Source organism: Carassius gibelio, chromosome B23 (assembly GCF_023724105.1).
Source record: "Carassius gibelio isolate Cgi1373 ecotype wild population from Czech Republic chromosome B23, carGib1.2-hapl.c, whole genome shotgun sequence".
Lineage (NCBI taxonomy): Eukaryota > Metazoa > Chordata > Actinopteri > Cypriniformes > Cyprinidae > Carassius > Carassius gibelio.
In genome coordinates, this window is record NC_068418.1 from 5,406,700 (window position 1) to 5,425,818 (window position 19,119).

General features: G+C 37.9%; 1 protein-coding gene and 1 long non-coding RNA gene across 19 annotated transcripts in view; one reads left to right on the forward strand and one right to left on the reverse strand.

Annotated features, from left to right (window-relative positions):
* LOC128011186 (sodium/hydrogen exchanger 8) overlaps positions 1 to 19,119 on the forward strand; it is a 65,015-nt gene that overhangs the window by 12,147 nt on the left and 33,749 nt on the right. For 4 of the 16 annotated variants that reach the window (XR_008182493.1, XR_008182494.1, XR_008182495.1 and 1 more), the window contains 3 exons: positions 14,416 to 14,499; positions 14,783 to 14,884; positions 16,905 to 17,052. Coding sequence is in view for 7 of the 16 variants with exons in the window: in XM_052593334.1 (XP_052449294.1) it covers positions 14,416 to 14,499; positions 14,783 to 14,884; positions 15,196 to 15,255 (246 nt within the window). In the remaining 9 variants the exon portion in view is untranslated. Of the gene's footprint in view, positions 1 to 14,415; positions 14,500 to 14,782; positions 14,885 to 15,066; positions 15,326 to 16,904; positions 17,053 to 19,119 lie in introns of those variants that run through there. The other 12 variants (XR_008182491.1, XR_008182492.1, XM_052593336.1 and 9 more) reach the window with 7 other exon arrangements.
* Positions 1,997 to 7,782, reverse strand: LOC128011190 (uncharacterized). Of its 3 annotated transcripts, none has more exons than XR_008182502.1 (4): positions 7,721 to 7,770; positions 6,622 to 6,777; positions 6,380 to 6,449; positions 1,997 to 2,820 (listed from the first exon to the last, which is right to left on the reverse strand). It is a non-coding gene; the product is annotated as an uncharacterized LOC128011190 (long non-coding RNA). The 3 variants fall into 3 exon arrangements; XR_008182501.1 differs by lacking the exon at positions 7,721 to 7,770 and adding an exon at positions 7,108 to 7,183; XR_008182500.1 differs by having other exon boundaries at positions 2,015 to 2,820; positions 7,712 to 7,782.

Sequence of the window (19,119 nt, forward strand, 5' to 3'; positions counted from 1 at the left end):
CCCCTAATGAATCCATTTTCCAAACTGTGTTTTTGTCTTATCCTGAATCACTATGGTACACCTATAATAAGTGTTTATATTCAGACTATTTTAGTCTGGTTGGAGTTGACAACGCTGCAGAGTAGCACAGTACCTTCAAGACTCGCCATAGATGTAAATAAGAAGTGGCTCTGGCTACAATGTTCTTCCCCCAGACGTGAGTGCCAAAAGGTACTGACTGCAGCTTTAATGTAAGTTATTTATTCTTTCTTGTGTGGCCCAGTACCAAATGATGCACGGACCGGTAGTGACCATCAGCGTTTATTTGCGCATCTTCTCAGTTAACAATGGCTCTGTGTAGTAACAGCTACTCTGTGTGAAATCACGCACCTGATGGAATTTACTGCTAATTAGAGAACCGGCTTTACTGACAAGATGCCCATTAACGATCGGCTGATCGTGATCGGCGCACCCCTAGAAATTTAGTGCCTGCAGTGGGGTGAGTATGGGTGAGACCACTAGTGGACACCCAGGGAAACACAGACCAGAGACTGTGACATTACAACCCCCCCCCCCCCCCCCTCTAAGGAGCAGCTACCAGATGCTCCATCGAACACAAGAACAAACCAAGGATCACAGAGACCAGGAGGACAAAGTTCAGGGGCCCAGGGCAGAGCCGACAGGGCAGGAATCCAAGGTGGAGCAGGTGGAACTGGAGCCCACCACAGCCGAGCAGACATGACTGACGCCCACTAGGTGCAGTGCAGAGAACCACCACCGCCTTGCGGTCGAGACAGAGGCCCACAAGGGTGGCGCAGAGGACCACCACCTCCAAGTGGTCGAGACAGAAACCCACCAGAGACCACAGCGAGCAGATAAGACAGAAGCCCACCAGGGTTGCGCAGAAGACCACCACAGCCTGGCAAATCGAGAAAAAATCCCACCAGGGCGGCGCAGAGGACCACCACAGCCATGTGTCGAGACAGAAACCCACCAGGGCGGCGGGCCACCTTGCGCAATGCCGCTGGGCTGGTGGCCATCTTGGCCATGACAGGATAGGAGGAGCGCTCAGGAAGTTCAGCAGAGATGTGACGAGGCTCTGGAGTCAAGTCAAGTCCTGACTCGACTCTGGAGGGTCAACGGGAACCTGAATCGACTCTGGAGGGTCAACGGGAACCTGAATCGACTCTGGAGGGTCAACGGGAACCTGACTCGACTCTGGAGTTGGCCATCACATCTGGAGAGACAGTGTGACACCTTGTTGGCTTTACAAAAGAGAGCGGGAGGTTACCGCTCGGTAAATTACAAAATATTAAAGTTAGTAAAGTGAGTTATTAATCAATGCAATCAATCAATCAATAAAAAAACATGATCATGTAACCCATTTGTCTACATTTACACTCCAAGGCTTAATGAACAGATATATTTTGACTATATATATATAATTTTTTTTTTTTTTTTTTTTTTTGACGGTCCTTTGGTGTAGTTATTGATGTATCATCACAATTTCAGATTGGATGAAAAATAAAATGTCAAATTTTGAACGGATTATATACAGAAGGCGAGTTAAGAGTGCTGCCTTTATAGTTACTGAACCTGTCAGTTACTTCTGTTCACTTTAAGTTCACTTTAATACTCCCAATAATCAGTTAAACTGACTACCCATGAATGTCTTATTAGGGTCAGGGCACCGCGGTGTCCCTGGCAGACATCGACACAACCAGTACACTCAAAAAAAAAAGTTGTTGAATGAACTTAAAAAAATTTGAGTAAACTTTTCCACGAAATTTAATTACATTTTCCAAACAATATCGAATTAGTTTGAAATGATTTGTTGTAATCTTGTTGTGTAAACTTAAATTATTTTAGTCAAGACAACAAGAAGAAAATTGGTCCATTCTACTAGATAAAGTTTAGCCATGCCTAATAGAGAAAGTTGTGTCAGGTTAACTACTCTGAATTTTGTCATGCCTACTATATAAAATAATGCCATGTTAACTACATTCAATTTGGTCATATCTACTATATCTAACAATGCAATGTCAACTACAAACATTTTTGTACTGCATACTAGAAACAATTTAAATCATTACACTTACCTAACTTGACTCTACAGTTACTTCCAAATGAAAGTGAAATAATTGTGTTCTATTACATTAAAACCTTTTTACTGTATACCTATAGTCTACTGTGAAGAAAGTCAATATGTTAAGTCAATCCATTTAGTAAAAATCTGTATTTAAAACATGAGCACATTTAACCTTGAGTGTCTTCTTGCTTAAAACTGCAAATTTGGCAATTAAACATGCTCATTAAGTAAAAAAAAGGACAATGCAAATAAAACATGAGCATATAAGAATATAACAAAATGTTATTTTATTTTGTTTTCTTAAACATGATATTAAATGTGATTGAGAGACGTAATCACCTCTGCTCATCGTGCAAAAATTCAGATACAACAAAATCACATGAGCATACAAGGAAATAAAACAGCATTCACAAAGGGATCCTCAAACAGCACACCCAAGTGAAGAGTTTTGTTTTCTGCGCCTGTGCTTTGGCAGACAATTTACACAAGTTCAGCTCGAGAATCATTTTTTGGAGCACCTTAAAAGTGTAATGGATCTACTGTGGATGAGTAAGATTTAAAGAGTATATTAGTCCAAGTAGCATGGCTGTAGCCAATGCTACATTACCTAAACCAGAAAGCACCTCCACATCTTCCAGCACAATGCAGATATCTTCAGGGTCTTCTGTTGAATCAGCAAATTCATGCTTTACATCACAGAATCCCTAAAAGGTCTTCTTTATGTCCGCTTCGGTTCTTGCAGGGTCATCATCCTTTGAAAAAAAAAAAAACAGTTATTTTTAGTAAACAACTCTACTTCCACAGCACATTCATACAGTCACGAGTCATCTTAAAACAATGCTATGGCGTTCGGTCACCAGATCACAACCCAACTCAACACCTTTGGCAGACTGTGTTCCACTTTATAATGGAAAATACAGTGCCTCTGTCAATATCACAACAATGAATAACTATGCTTCCTTAAAATCTCTAACTATCACTCAGTGACTGTTTGAAATTTTTAATTCATTTAGATTAATGACATTAACAAATTACATTTATAAAATACCAGATATTCTCAAGAGCCACTGATACTTCGGTAACATTTTAGAATGATGTCCATTAGTTAATGTTAGTTAATTCATTAAGTAACATGAACAAACAATGAACAATACATTACTGTATTTATTCATCTTTGTTAATCTTAATGATAAATACAGTTATTCATTGTTAGTTCATGCTAATTCAGTGTATTAACTAATGTTAACCAGCACAACTTTTGATTTGAATAATGCATTAGTAAATGTTGAAATTAACATCAACTAAGATTCATAAATGCTGTAGAAGGATTGTTCTTGCTTAGATCATGTTAACTAATGCAGTTAACTAATGGACCATTATTATAAAATGCTACCGATACTTATTTCAAATCAATATTACTTATCTTTAACCAAAACTGGGCACAATTAAAACTGCTGACAGCACACCCTTCCCTCATTCTCTGAAAACGGTTGAGTTACTGAGTACAAGCTTTTTTTCAATTTTCTTAAGAACAGCGCAGTCCTTGGCACCACCAAATTGGTGCAAAATACAAAATACAGGTGTGTGTACTTTAATTTCATCTATAAAATCATTAGTCACTTTATTTTCAAACCAACATACATGGATGCAATGTCATTAACCTAAACGAGTGCCTTGTAAAATATATTAATTTATTACTGAACAAACGGAATGTAATTACTTTGTATGTTAAAGGTGTATATATATATTTTTTTTTTAAGTGTGACGTGACATACGGCCAAGTATGGTGACCCATACTCAGAATTCATGCTCTGCTTTTAACCCATCCAAGGTGCACACAGACAGCAGTGAACACACACACACACACACACACACTGTGAACCCACACCCGGAGCAGTGGGCAGCCATTTATGCTGCGGCGCCCGGGGAGCAGTTGGGGGTTCGATGCCTTGCTCAAGGGCAGCTCATTCGTGGTATTGAAGGTGGAGAGAGAACTGTACATGCACTCCCCCCACCCACAATTCCTGCCAGACCGAGACTCGAACTCACAATGCTTAGATTGCAAGTACGACTCTCTAACCATTAGGCCACGACTTCCCCGTGAAGCCTGGAATTAAACTGCTGTTTTCATCAGGCCAGAGGAGAACTGGCACCCAGATTAAGTAAAGTTTCTCCCAAAGTTTATTTTCCATTTCTGTCACTAATTAAAGGGATAGTTCACTTTCAAATTAAATTTAGGTATGTTTTAGCTTACCTCAATGGCATCCAAGACGTAGATGTTTTTTGTTTCCATAGTAGTTTACATTTTTAGGTCAAACTGTTCTTGTCTGTGACTAATATAATGGAGGTCTATGGTCACCACCTCAAAGAGCATGCACAGAGAATTCCAAATTAAACAATTCCCCACCGTAAGTACACATTGATGACCTAAGACATGAAATTAACGGTTTGTTTAAGAAAATGAACTGTTTATTTTGGTTTTATCTCCTGTACACAACCACGTCCAACTGATCTGAGTGCACGAGTGCTTCCTGACGTGACGTGCGCACGCGCTCTGGCTTAGTCTGCGCAAGCGCGGAAAGCGCCGGAAGCGATCTCTCGCTAGTGTACATCACTCATTGTTTACTGTTTACCAGACGATACACCACCAATCTGCATTGTCTGAAATATAATGCAGTAACTTTAATTATTAATTTGTTTATAATGCACCCTATAATCGTTGCAATTATAATAAACAACACATTACTAACTCTATTGACAGTGTGCCAATGGGTCCCTCTGGCATTGGACGTCGCCTCCAGTTTATACGTGGCAAACTAAACACAATGTGCAAAACGCTTCGGCTCAACAGCGGAGAAAACCAAGGATCATCAGTCAGGCAGGTGTGTGATGCAATACTGTCAATGTCCTTGTCGTCTTGTAGTTGTTCCATTCGTGACAACATATGCTCTGCACTTCTGTCGGCATCTCACAACACTTGCTACTAAAACACCACCAATTTTTAAGAGATCTCGGTCTCTGAGGCTTGAAGACGTGCTGCCATAGCGGATGCTTCCATGATCGCTCCTGAGTACTTTATCTGTGTTTTCTGGTTCAATTATGGCTGTGACAAATTCAACGTTGTCTGTTGATGTATTGAAATCATCTTCCATTGCAATTTCCTGTACTTATAAATATGTTTAAATCTTCACAGTGTAAGGTAACACTTCAGAAATCTCTGTGTAAACCATAGAGAGTAAGTGTAAACAATGAGTGTGCTTTCCGCGCTTGCGCAAACTAAGCCAGAGCGCGCACACATCACACAACAGGAAGTACTCGCGCCCTCACATCAGTTGGACGTGGTTGTGTACAGGAGGTAAAAACGATATAAATACTGTTTGTTTTTTTTACACAAACCGCTCGTTTCGTGTCTTCGGTCATCAATGTGTACTTACGATGGGGAATTGTTTAATTTGGACTTCTCTGTGCATGCTCTTTGAGGTGGTGACCATAGACCTCCATTATATTAGTCACAGACAAGAACAGTTTGACCTAAAAATATCAAAAGGGGAAATACTGCGGAAACAAAGACACCTACATCTTGGAAGTCCTTGAGGTAAGCTAAAACATACCAAAATTTAATTTGAAAGTGAACCATCCCTTTAAGTTTTGGTTCCTTGCCACTGCCACCTTTGGCAAATGGGGATGCTTGACTGATTGCACAGACACTATTGGAAGAGAGTTGAACTGGATGATGACATCACTGAATAATCAATGAACTGACTTTTTCTTAAAAAACAAAACAAAACCTGTCTGTTTGTTATTGTCCTCTTGCATTACCGACAAACTATTTTCCTGTTTAATTATGCTGCTTTGACAATGTGTATTGTGTAAAGTGCTATATAAATAAAGGTGAATCGAATTGACTATTAAGAACTGTGCTTATCAAACAGGATGATATCAGGTAAACCTAAACCAGTGGCTGTGTGGAGTACAAAGGTTTAAAGAGAAGTTAACATCAGTCATTTAATTCATATCTGAGCTTTACAATTTACTCAATATTTTAAAATTAAAAAATGTACATTAACTCTTTACCCATCAGCAGTTTTGATGGGGAATGTCTTTTGATATTTAAACATACAAACGTATATATATATATATATATATATATATATATATATATATATATATATATATATATATATATATATATATATGAAAGTGTCTCTGCTTTTAAATTGAAAATTTTTTAGGCGCAGTTCATGTCACGTCTTTTGCAAGGTCAAGTTTGTTATTACTTGTGATAACTGTTTGTAACGAAAAAGAACTCACCAAATACTCCATCATATTCATCTTCATTCAGGTAGATGCATAGCCCCTTGAGAATGCACTCTTGCTTGGTCTCCATGGTGGCATTGTAAGAAAACAGACAAAACATTTTTTCAAGTTTCTGATATTCATACATGACACCCTCCAATACACATCTCTGAGCCATTATGCATTACAGAGCACTATATCAATAGCTTGTATTAAAAAGCAATATATAAAAAAACTGAAAAAAATAAAAATACTACCTGAGACATTGGCAGCATCACATCTTGAATCTTTTTTCTAACACTCCACCCTTTTTGGTAAACACTTTTAGCAGATCATCAGAGAACAGATCCAGTTTGGACATGAATTTTGGAGTGTAAAGGAAGGGTTGTGATCCGATGAAATTCATCATTTATCTGAAGACATAAGTTACAGAGGTCTTGTTTATGGGCAATTCAGCAAAGACAAAAAAGGTTAAAATGCTACAAAGAAAACAAAATATTTAGTACAGGGTCAGGGTGACAACTTATTTATGACAGAAATCATTTTCGATTATTCCTCTTGATATATTAATCGCAAGTAACGTAACAGAATAACATTAACTTACACATACAAGCGCTTGGAGAAACAAAACGTTATTAGCTGACTACACAGACATAATGTCGGTCCATGACCATAATCTAGCTAGCAGAAGAAATGCAAAAACTCCACTTACAATTACTGAAGCAGCGAAATGTAATACTTACGTCGCTAAAACACTATTTGTTGTTTAAGACGAGAGACTCCGTGAACGCGGTGAATTCAGTCACGAGCACGTGAACTTAACAAACGTGACTAATATAAAGCCTTGGATTGGCTGCTGTGCGCTTTGATTGGCATCTCAATCGTTTTAACAATGACGAGCAATAAATTAAACATAGATGAGGAAGACCTAAAATATACATTTGAAACTTTGTCACCCTAACAACAGCTGGATGCAGAGTAAGAATTTAAAATCCTAGGGGACAATTTGGCAATTTCTAATTATCGGGCGTGTCTTATGGCCCTGGTTTTATACATTAATTCATGGTACTGAAGGGTTTTCTGTTCTCTCTTGTTCCGCGATTCTTCATTTTAACGTTATTTGATACTTTTAGTAAAAAAAGAAAAAAAGAAAGTCTGCACCACGTGCTGAATCCAGAAACCTAACATCAGCTACAAACGACACACTTAAGAGCTATTTTCATACAGTGCTTATAGAAAAATAACTTTCTGGTATGCAACAAGATATTAAGAAAGCATATTTTAATTAGTTTGTTAAATAAATAAAATTAGATGGACGATGATAGATAAGAAAAAAAGGCCACTTACCCAACTCACATGTTCGCTGCTGAGCAATCCATCTGCATCCGTTTCCGTTGATGACGTGCATCCGGTTAAGACGAACAAAAAATATTCTTGTTGACTCAATTTAAAAAAATGTTGTAAACCTAATTTTTTGAAAATTACATTGTTTCTGTTAAATATAATTAAGTTGACACCATTTTTACAAAGAGTTATGTTGTATGTGCTTATTTTAATTAATTAAATTGAACAAAGAGCAAAAATCATTTTTTTGAGTGTATGCAGTTCTGTTAGATTCACAGAAGATGGGGATGCTGAGCTAGAATTCTTATGGAGCCCTTAAGTTTGAACCAGGCTTTGGCCTTGACCTTCCATTCATCAAAGATCCTAGGACCTCAGTTGATGTCTCTTTTAGCTCTTCTTCACTTTCCACCAGGGAGGAAACTCCCAGTCACCATCGATTCAGAACATCTTTGGAGTTCATCACTCCAAACTCAGAAGAACGTAATCGCAAGTCCAAACCTTGAAACCATCGAGACTTTCAAGACTGCATCCAGAACAAGGCAATGAACAAGGCAATGCAAGTATTGTACATTTAATTAAACAAAACAGGTTTAGTGTAAGCTATAGACCCCGTTGTAAATGGCACTGATAGTTTTACTCAGCTGGTTATCTGACTCTTTTCAGGGCTTTCTTCTCTGGTTTTCCTAATGGTTTCATCCATCAAGTCTCATTTGCCCTTCCCCCATGTATGAGTGATTGAATGTTTGTTTGTTTAAATTAGTTATGTGTGCTAGTGTTTAGTTAATAAAACTTTTGAGCACAAATTACATGAGTTTCTGGTTCTGCTTGTGAATAATGTCTCTTTACAATTCCGATCTAGCTAAATGCTCTTATGCAGTAGTACTATAAAAGGGTTCTTTTCTGTGGTCACGAGTTGATATGAAATTACAATAATTGTTCGCTGGACAAACAGTTGGTGACAATATTAAATCTGCTACAGTTATAACTGGCAGCTGATATAAATAATTAAATATATATTTTTTATTATTTATATACATTTCCCTTTTGAGAAAATTTGCTACACAGTCTTAGTTGAGCTAAAACAAAAAAGAGTTTGAAATAAATTGGAGCGATTGATTGAGGTTAACCTCAGAATAACATGCTGGTTCTTGCTAGCAGCGTGTCCTCCTGAGGCTATGACATGCTGTTGTCTTGTCTCTGCTACAGATGGACTCTGTGCACCTTTACTCGTCGGCCCATATACTCATGGCTTGGCAGCCGATGCACATGCAACCACGTGTCTTGACAAAATTTTGTGTATGTGATGTAGATGTTTAGTGCTGAAGATGTTTAGTGCTGAAGGGATTGACTGAAATCAACCTTCAGCAAGCCCTGATTGGCTGCTATGTTGTCTGCTGTCTAAATAGTCCGCAACCTCCTAGAGCATCATTCTAACTGAAATGAAACCTGTTAAGTGGCTGATTTAAAGTGCTTTCCATATGCATCCTTATCTTTTTTCTCAAATGCACCACTCTAATACTGTTCAGATGACAGATTCGACAGAAGACTTAGAACAAGATCAAGGATTTTTAGTGCGTCTTTTTCCCTTCCAGAAAGAGTCCAACGAAAAATGTAATTCACAGAAAATTTTACATTTTGGAAATAAAAATGATTTACTCACCCACAGCCATTCCAAACGCCTTAAGACTTCTATTCAATTTCAAAACTCAAATGAATAGTCTCTTCAAAGAAGCCACATTTTATAAAGCATCAAGGTTTGGTGGAATGGACTTACAGAAATCTCTCAGGTTTCAATGCAAACATTTTGTTTTTGTATTTTTTCAAAGATGTGCAAGGTCTTATAGGAATAACATGTTGACAGCTGTTTTTGTTTCGGCATGAATAGACCTTTAACTCCTTTTGTTAATATCATTCCCCAAGTGATTTAAAAGTCAGATTTTAAATTAAAAACTATACTAAAGTAAGCACAAAAACATTGCATATAAATGCTGAGTTCAATCCAATTAAAAATACATTTTATCATTTTTGTTCAGTATTTACAAACTAAAATTTCCTGTTACAATGCATCCTGGGATTGTACTGGGCTCCAGGAACCGTTTAAATCCCTGTGGTTTTAGTAACGTTCGCTGAAGTAGGCCTTGCGACAGCTCTGAGAATGCAATGTGCATTTCCTTTGTGTTACGAAACATGTTCTGACATATTTTTCGTTCTAAAAGTGTTTGTGTTCACACGTAGACACCGTTTCCATGAATAGTAATGCTTCTGATTTGAGAAGCCATACTCTTCATGGAGACGGTGTCTACATGTGTACATAATTTTGCTGCCTTCTAATTGTAACAACTTTGGCATCAGAAGCTTTCCTATAATGCTTTAAAATGTTCTTGCAGTCCCAGCAAAGATTTTCAGATGCAATCAGAAGAAATGCTGCATTATCAATCATTGTTGCAACATGAATGTTTGGCTAGCAACCACTAAAAACCACTTTAGCTTCCATGCAGAGCCTTGGGTTTGTGTGTTTTAACACCTACACATCCAGATTTGTCTAATATATCTGTGCTGTTACTGTGAATTGTTTGAAGCTATCATGAACCAGAAATGTAGCTTTTCCCCCCTCATTGATCTCCAAAAGTGATGGATCATTGTGGAACTGAAAGAGAATATGTTAGAGCAAGGCCTCCTTGAACAGGAACTTGAAGAATGAGAGCATGCAAATGATAAAATGTGTTGCACTGGTGGTTAAAGGCATAAAGTGTGTCTTTGTGCAGTTCTGCACACACCATTATTATCACAGAGAAATAGTTCTGCTTTTTGCTCAAGTATAATGTTTGTCTTTACATGCACACGCATACTTGGTAACACTTCGGTATAGGGAGGGACCAATTCTCACTGTTAAAGGGATAGTTCACCCAAAAATGAAAATTTGATGTTAAACTGCTGCTTACCCCCAGGGCATCCAAGATGTCAGTGACTTTGTTTCTTCAGTAGAACACAAACTGAGATTTTTAGCTAAAACCATTGCATGCTATCAGTCTTATAATGGAAGTGAATGTGAAACACGGCTAAAACATACAATAAAAAAAAAAAAATAATAATAATAATAACATACACAAATAAACCAAATTAAACCCTGCGGCTCGTGACGATACACTGATGTGTAAAGACCCAAAACGATTGGTCTGTGCAAGAAACTGAACAGTATTTATATGGTTTTTAATAGTTTTTTTTTTTTTTTTGTCTAGCAGTACAGATGTACTGTCCTATCAGAATATCTCAACATACAGACATTATTGTCCATATAGCTGGCAACAACAGTGAGTACACCCTAAGTGCCAACAGCTGTATGTTGTTTAACCATGCAAGCCACATGTCCTATTCATCATGTTAATGTTTTTGTCTGCTTAACAGGGCCATGCACATTTGTGCATACAAAATCTTGTATTAGAGCATTTAAAATGTGGTATTTTAAATAAAATTCTCTCACACTGACCACTGGATGCTCAACATGGTACCTCATGGCAAAGAGCTCTCTGAGGATTTAAGAATTATAATTGTTGGTCTCCAGAAAAATGGCCTAGGTTATAGGAAGATCTGTAACACCCTTAAACTGAGTTACAGTGCAGTGGCCAGGGTCATACAGAGGTATACATGGTGAAGTACATGCCTAGGAGGATTAAGGCATTGCTAGATAACAATGGTGCTCACACAGAATATTGACACTTTGGACACAGTTTTGACATGTTCATGTTAGGGTGTACTCACTTTTGTTGCCAGTTATTTAGACAACAATGGCTGTATGTTGAGTAATTTTAGTGGACAATAAATCTGTACTGCTATACAAGATGCACATTGACCATTCTATATATATATATATGTGTGTGTGTGTGTGTGTGTGTGTGTGTGTGTGTATTAGTGGTTGGCATAGATTAATCTCACTGTAATCTTGGAATTAATCTAATCTAGATTAAAATGGCTCATTTGAATTCTGCCGATGGCATTCAGAATATGTGTGCTATCCAAATAAAATAATGACTAAAAGAAAGTCTTTGAGAAGGGTTTTCTCAAGCCCAGTGTTTGAATTGTGTCAAAGCTCTTGGGGGGTCCCCCACCTAATACACTAATTGTATTAGACTATAGGTAATAACGGAAAATAGGATACAATTCATAACAAAAACGATTGATCTGCATGTTTGTCTTCGGCGTACTAATCAATGCATGTGCATCTCACAACCCTGCTTTGTCATCGTTGTTAGCAACACTGCTTTGTCATCGTTGACACAAAAAAAAGCCTTCACCTGATGAATATTTTCATCAGTAATAATGTCCTTAATTAAATTAACACTTTTTTTGAGCAGTAACCCTGTGTCCACCAATCTATTTTTAGCCAGCTGAAGACGCCCAGCTGTGAAAGATTGAGAGCGCTTTTTGTGGGCTGTGTTTTTTTTTCAGTTGAGATGCTTTGGTTGCTATGATACAGAGTAACCGCTAAACTGTTACTTGTATCTGATTTGGTAGATAATTTGTTTCTGACTTAAATGCTCTGGATGCTCAGAAACCAGCAATATTAATTTCTATTCCATTTTTCTCGTTGTTGCGCTTGTTGACACGTGGTTGTAACAAAATGACAGTTGTGACCACTGATCTATATATATAACTGGATCGCTCATCACGTTCTAAACTGCCAACAGGCAGTGAAGCCACCGGAAGTGTTCGATCGGCCATCTTACTAATCCCTACCAGCAGAGAGCATCATTGAGTTTCATTCAAACCGCTGTCCTAAAATAACTCGATTTGAAGCTGATCAGTCAAACGGGACTCGTTTTTATGTTATGTGTAATAAAGTAATGTTTACTTCAGATGTTATCTGCGGTGTTTACGGTCTTTTGGGACAGGATAAGCGATATATTTAAATCGTGTAGGTGGGTGTGTCTGCTGCGCGCTGACGACACAGGTAACTGATCAAACACAAAAATGGCTTATTTCTTTATGAACAAAGTTATTCAGGAATTATTAAACGAACGTATTAGTATCAGAAATGGGTTTTAATATATTACAATGAATTATACAATTATGTTGTAAATATTTCTCTATAATGAAATGAAAAAAAAAAAATTCCTATCTGGGAAATAAAGCTTTGTGTTTATTTCTTAAAACTGTACTGTATATAGTCAGTTATTTCTCTGAATAAATTCAGATTTCAGAACGAACACGTTGTCGTTTGATATATCTGTTGAGGTCGTGTCCGTCTGATGTTTATCATGTTTAATAAGTAGGGGAAATTCCCATTTAAAAAAGAATCGTTTACATGCCTAGGGTGTTCGCATTGTAATAATGCACAGTGATACTTCATATTTATAAACACTGACTTGTTAGGTGATGTTTTCTCATTAAAATCATACAAATTCCTATCAATTCAATGGAACCTTTTCGCACACTAGGGATTACCAATATGGCGGCGCGGCGGCTTCACTTTAATGACGTAATGAGCAAACCAGTTCTATATTATAGATCAGTGGTTGTGACAGTTGATCTGTGTGGAATTTGCCCCGCCCCTCCTGCTCTCTGATTGGTCAGCTGACTAGAAAGTGACAGTGATGAGTGCAGCGCTTTATCCAAAGTTGAACATTCTTCAACTCTCTGCATGAGAAAAAGACGCCCGAACGCTCAGCGCTCGGCACGCTCCTGGCATTTTAAAAAACGCATCGCTCCCATTGAGAACAACTGAAAAAATATGCTAGCTGCGGGGAAAATCGCTTTGGTGGACATGGTGCATACAACCTTAAGCCTGTTTCACACATACTTCGTCTGCAGTGTGTATGCGTTGCGTATTTTTTTACGCACCCATGTTAACGGATTCTAGCGTTCACGCGGTTGTGGTCCGTCAGTGCGTTCAAGGAGCGGTGCGTCTGCAGCAGTGCAGCGATCGTTTACTTACTGAGGAGTGGATTGCAAATGTGCTTCAGCACCACATACGTAACTTACGCACACGGACTGCATATGCACTGCAGATGGAGTATGTGTGAAAAAGGCGTCACAATTTCACAATGGGCATAGAGACAGGTTTTAAAAACCTTTAAAGAGTTAAAAGGTTCTTGCCCCCTACAGATTCGGCTAGGTATACTGTACATCCGTGCTAAAATATTAAGTTGAAAGTCATCATAGCTGCAACCCAGCTCTCAACCCAATTTTGAGAATAGATTATAGATATATTTTTTTTATCGCCCGGATGCCCGATAAGAGTCTCACCGTTAACGTATGTATGTATGTATGTGTGTGTGACAACCTTACTGTTCATTAGCACAAAGTTTAAATATTGCAAATAATGATCACACTTTATTTAAAGGTCCAAATCTCACGATTAACAAAGCATTAACTATTACTTTCCCCTTTAACAAACTGCTAATTTGCTGCTTATTAATAGTTAGTAAGGTAGTTGTTAAATTTAGGTATTGGGCATGATTAGGGATGTAGAATATGCTCATGCAGAATATGTGCATATCTTTATTATTATTATTATTATTTTTATACTGTTAAAATTATAGGAAACTTGAAAAGGAAGTGACAACCAACTTTGTCATGCAGTCAACCGATATACAATAAATGATTACAAAATAAATTCTATATGAACATTATCCAAATTGAAGTGTGAGTCTGCTTGTTCAAGTACACATGGTAATTGTTCTTTCTTTCTTTCTTTCTTTCTTTCACAGGAAGAAGAGATGTTTCGTCCCAATATGTTTTTCCTATTACTTTTACCGCCAATCATTTTTGAGTCTGGATACTCATTACATAAGGTAAGCAATACTATATATAACATTAATAATTTTCAGAAGGAAGAAAGAATCTGAATTGAAAGTGATAAAAAGAAATGTCTCATGTCTTTCTGTTGCTTTCCCCTAACGAGCTACAGTATGTGTGTAGTCTCTCCCTTACAACTTCATTACAGAAATGTGTAAATAAAAACAGTATTAGTAGTTTTGTTGTCGTATTGGTTGCCCTCAAGTCATCAACTTTTGTTATACACATAACTGTGATACCGATATAAACAGATTGGTCAATCGGTTGTTTATTCCGCAGGGTAATTTTTTCCAAAACATAGGCTCGATCACATTATTTGCCGTTTTTAGGACAACGATCTCAGCCTTCATCGTGGGAGGAGGAATCTATTTCCTGGGACAGGTATCTTCTTTCTGTTTTGCTAGGCATTAACAGCTTCTCCAATGTCTTTCCATGTAAACAGACGTAAAAGTGAGTTCATTAAGTGGTTTATCTAGTTAGACTAGTTGGCACACCTTAACAGCTCCTTCGGTATGATATCTCAGTGATCATGACTGTTATGTTTCCATGTTTCTATTCAATAGGCTGATGTTATTTACAAGATGACAATGACTGACAGATGAGAATTTGGCTCGGACAATTCCTGAAACTATTGAGCAAAGTGTTTTAAGAGGATTCGACATGTACATACATGTCTTCATTTTTTTCTCCAGTTTTGCCTTTGGGTCTCTGATCTCCGCTGTGGATCCAGTCGCCACTATCGCCATATTTAGGGGTGCTCCGATCACGATCGGCCGATCGTTAATGCGCATCTCATCAGTAAAGCTGGTTTTCTAATCAGCGGTTAATTCCATCAGGTGCGTGATTTCACATAGAGCAGCTGTTACTATACAGAGCCGTTGTTAACTGAGAAGATGAACCAAAAAATGCTGAAAATGAAGTGGATTTGCGCATCTTCTCTATTAACAACGGCTCTGTTTAGTAACAGCTGCTCTATGTGAAATAAGGCACCTGATGGAATTAACCGCTGATTAGAGAACCGGCTTTACTGACGAGATGCGCAAAACGATCGGCCGATCGTGATCGGAGCACCCCTAGCCATATTTAATGCTGTGAACGTGGATCCTGTGCTCAATATGCTGGTGTTTGGAGAGAGCATCCTGAATGATGCAGTGTCCATCGTGTTAACAAACTACGCCAAACTCTCTTTATGCCTTTTATAAAATATTTTTGACGATTTTACAACCCCTGGTGCTGAAACATGTGCAGTCCCATCCCCATTCTGCATGTTTACAATCTAATAAAATCAGCTCTGCACGGGCCTCTAAAACCTGCTGGTCTTGAACCAGGACCTGTCAAGTACTATTATTAGCCATGGGTGGTATAATGTCCTCAACAAGCCAAAACTCTATTTGAATTACTACTCCATAGGGTACTATAGGGAGTACATAGAAAAATCATGGAATCAAATCAAATCTAAAAGGGTGAAGGAATTTAGTTTTTTTGAATTACTGATATACCAGTAATAGCCTGTTGTCATGCGTGTGAAGTTTCACCCTTACTGACGTTTGCAGGAAACATTAATTAAATAATAACACTGTTAATTGTTTATAGGGTTGAAATATCTGTTAGCACTGGTTGCTCTCCGGTCATCAACTTTTGAGTCTGTAGTCAGAGACTTTGATAGTGATATGCGTTGACATATATTGCAATTGCTCTCACGGTGACCTGAGTTTGTTAGGTCCTTTGCAGATCCAGCTCACCTCTCTCCACCCAGTGCTTTCCTATTGTCTCTCTACTGTCCTGTCGCAATAAAAGAAATAAAAAAGCCCATAAAAATAAAACCTTTTTTTCTGGTATTGAAGTGAAATCTAATCTGATGGTCTTAAAGGGGTCGTGAACTGCTCCACTTATAATGTCTTATAATATAGGCCTGGAGGATTGTAGACTCAGAAGTAAAAGCCCACTGCTATGATTGGCTAATAGTTGTGTGTTTGACAGCCTACATTCCTCATAGATAGACGGCGCTATGATGTAGGTTAAAAATGCATAAATACATATCAAACGATCTACAGTATAAAAAAGCAATAGTGACCACAAAATAACATCAGTTACACTTGTGTGTTTCAGTATTACTGTTAAATCCAGTGTATTCCAATATAGTATTTTAGTACAAAAAAACCCACGTCGATTTGTAAACAAATCTGTGGTAAAATGAAGTGATAACTTTTTGATGTTAAAACTTTTTGATGAAGCTCTCATTGGTTTTATTTTGGAAATATGTTTCAAATTTATACTGAATGCATTTATGACTGTAAATTCCTGTGTGTGTCAAAATCGTGATTAAAATTGAAATTGCAAAATTGATAAAAAAAAATTGTGATAGGTTTTTTTTTTTTTTTTTTTTTTTCATATCGCACAGCCCTACTTTTGAAGCTGAAATAATGAATTGGTCAAACTTGGACTTGGAATAACGAGAGGAATAACACGGATAACTTTCTTGTCTGAGGATTGTAATGCATCACAGGCAGTCAGGTACAAGGAAGAGAGACTATGGCTACTTAAATTAGGTAAGACAAAAAGTTATATTTTTTTGCAAATGTTTTATTGACTTGTAATAGCAATTTAAGGTGGAATAAGTGACAATCGGGTCCAGTCAGGTCTGTGTCTTCCCAGCGGGTTCGGGTCCATCTTTCAAATAATATATGTGTCCATGTCGGGTCCTGGTAGGCATTTCTTGGATCTACACGGGTCCGGATCCAGCTTTTGAAATAATAGATACAGTGATGTAGAATCAGTGGGCGGGGCCAAACAGGCAGTGACCTTTAATTTGTGGGGGCATGGCTAAACTGGCAGTGATGTAGAATAGGTGGGTGTGGCCAAACTGGCAGTGATGTAGAATCAGTGGGCGTGGCCAAACTGGCAGTGATGTAGAATCAGTGGACGGGGTTAAACAGCAGTGATATAATCAACGGACTGTGGGATGGATAAAAATATTTTATCAATTTCTGATAATCTCAGGTTGCTCTGGTCACGCGGGTTTGTTTATGCATTTATCTCATGGCCATGGCAAAACAAAACCGAAAAGACTTGAGCTTTTTTTAATCTTTATTTTTTTGGTACTGAGCCTTGAGGTACTCCATACTGCACTTGTGATCGATATGATACTTCTTCAGTCACTGCTACGAATTGATGGCGATCATATAAAAACGTTTTAAACCATGCTAATGCACTTCCATTAATGCCAACAAAGTGTTCTAGTCTATGCAAAAGAATGTCGTGGTCAATAGTGTTGAACGCAGCACTTAGATCATATAGCACTAATAGAGAGATACAACCACCATCAGATGATAAGAGCAGGTCATTTGTAAATCTAAGGAGAGGAGTCTCTAGGGCTGTGACAGTTGCTGTGAGATTGGAAGATTTGGAAGATTTGAGCGCAGGAAAATACAGTTTATTCATTCAGCAAATTAATTTAGTGTTGGTCGATGGATCTTGTTGGGAAAGCAAATACCACCTCACCGATCTGGAGTCATCTGCATTCATGTCACCCATCAGCGTTTGAACAAGTTCTCGTGATCACAAATGCTGGCTGGTTAGGTTTGGTCAGGCTTTCTCCAAACTGGCCAAATACAAGACATTGATAAATAAAAGATGGTAACAAGAAATGGCAATGGATTCCTATTTCAAAGAGAGCGCATGCAGATGAGGAGTTAGCTACTGAGCTTGCTTGGTGGTGGAAAAGTAAACCGGACACAACACCACCGCGTTGCGAAAGGTTAAGTCTGTCTAGTGTCTATACAGGACATTTGAACTCTGTGTCAGTAGCCTACCTCACAGACCGGACGGGGGATTTATCATGTCGTGTTGTGCTGCATCCAGTGTAGCATCACTGCTTAAGGGGCAGTCACACTAGCCTTTGAACATGCAAAATTATTTCGGACGCCGCTGCGAATATGGGCAGGAGCAAGCTATAACGGCTTCCCCTCAGTTACTACAACATGGATTAATCTGTGCTTGTACTGTGTCTTTTGCGACGGCGTCGAAAGTGTCTTATTATATTGTACTTTCTGTCTCTCTCTCTCTATAAATATATACACCCTAAACAATAAAAAAAAATATAGAACGTGTCCTCATACTTGTAACAAGATGTAGAATTTACAGTTTTGCACAAATCTAATTTAGCAAATTGTAGGAACAAAATAGTAATTGTGTGTATGTTTTAGTACATTGAGGGAACGGATTAGTAAATCGTTTACACAATTTCTTTATTTTATCTAGCATGTCATGTGTGGGGCTCCGTAGTTTTCAGCATAACAAGTTTTATAGTACAGTGATTTCCTATATGTCATAAGATCAAGGGAATTTTGGTTTCATGATCCCTTTAATGAGTTGTGGGTGCCAGCCAATCATAAGAAATATAATTGTAATCCATACAGAAGTCATGCACAGTGGGTACGGGAAGTATTCAGACCCCCTTAAATTTTCACTTTTTGTTATGCTGCAGCCATTTGCTAAAATCATTTAAATTCATTTTTTCCCTCATTAAGGTACACATTTTTGCAGATTTATTAAAAAAGAAAAACTGAAATATCACATGGTCCTAAGTATTCAGACCCTTTGCTGTGACACTCATA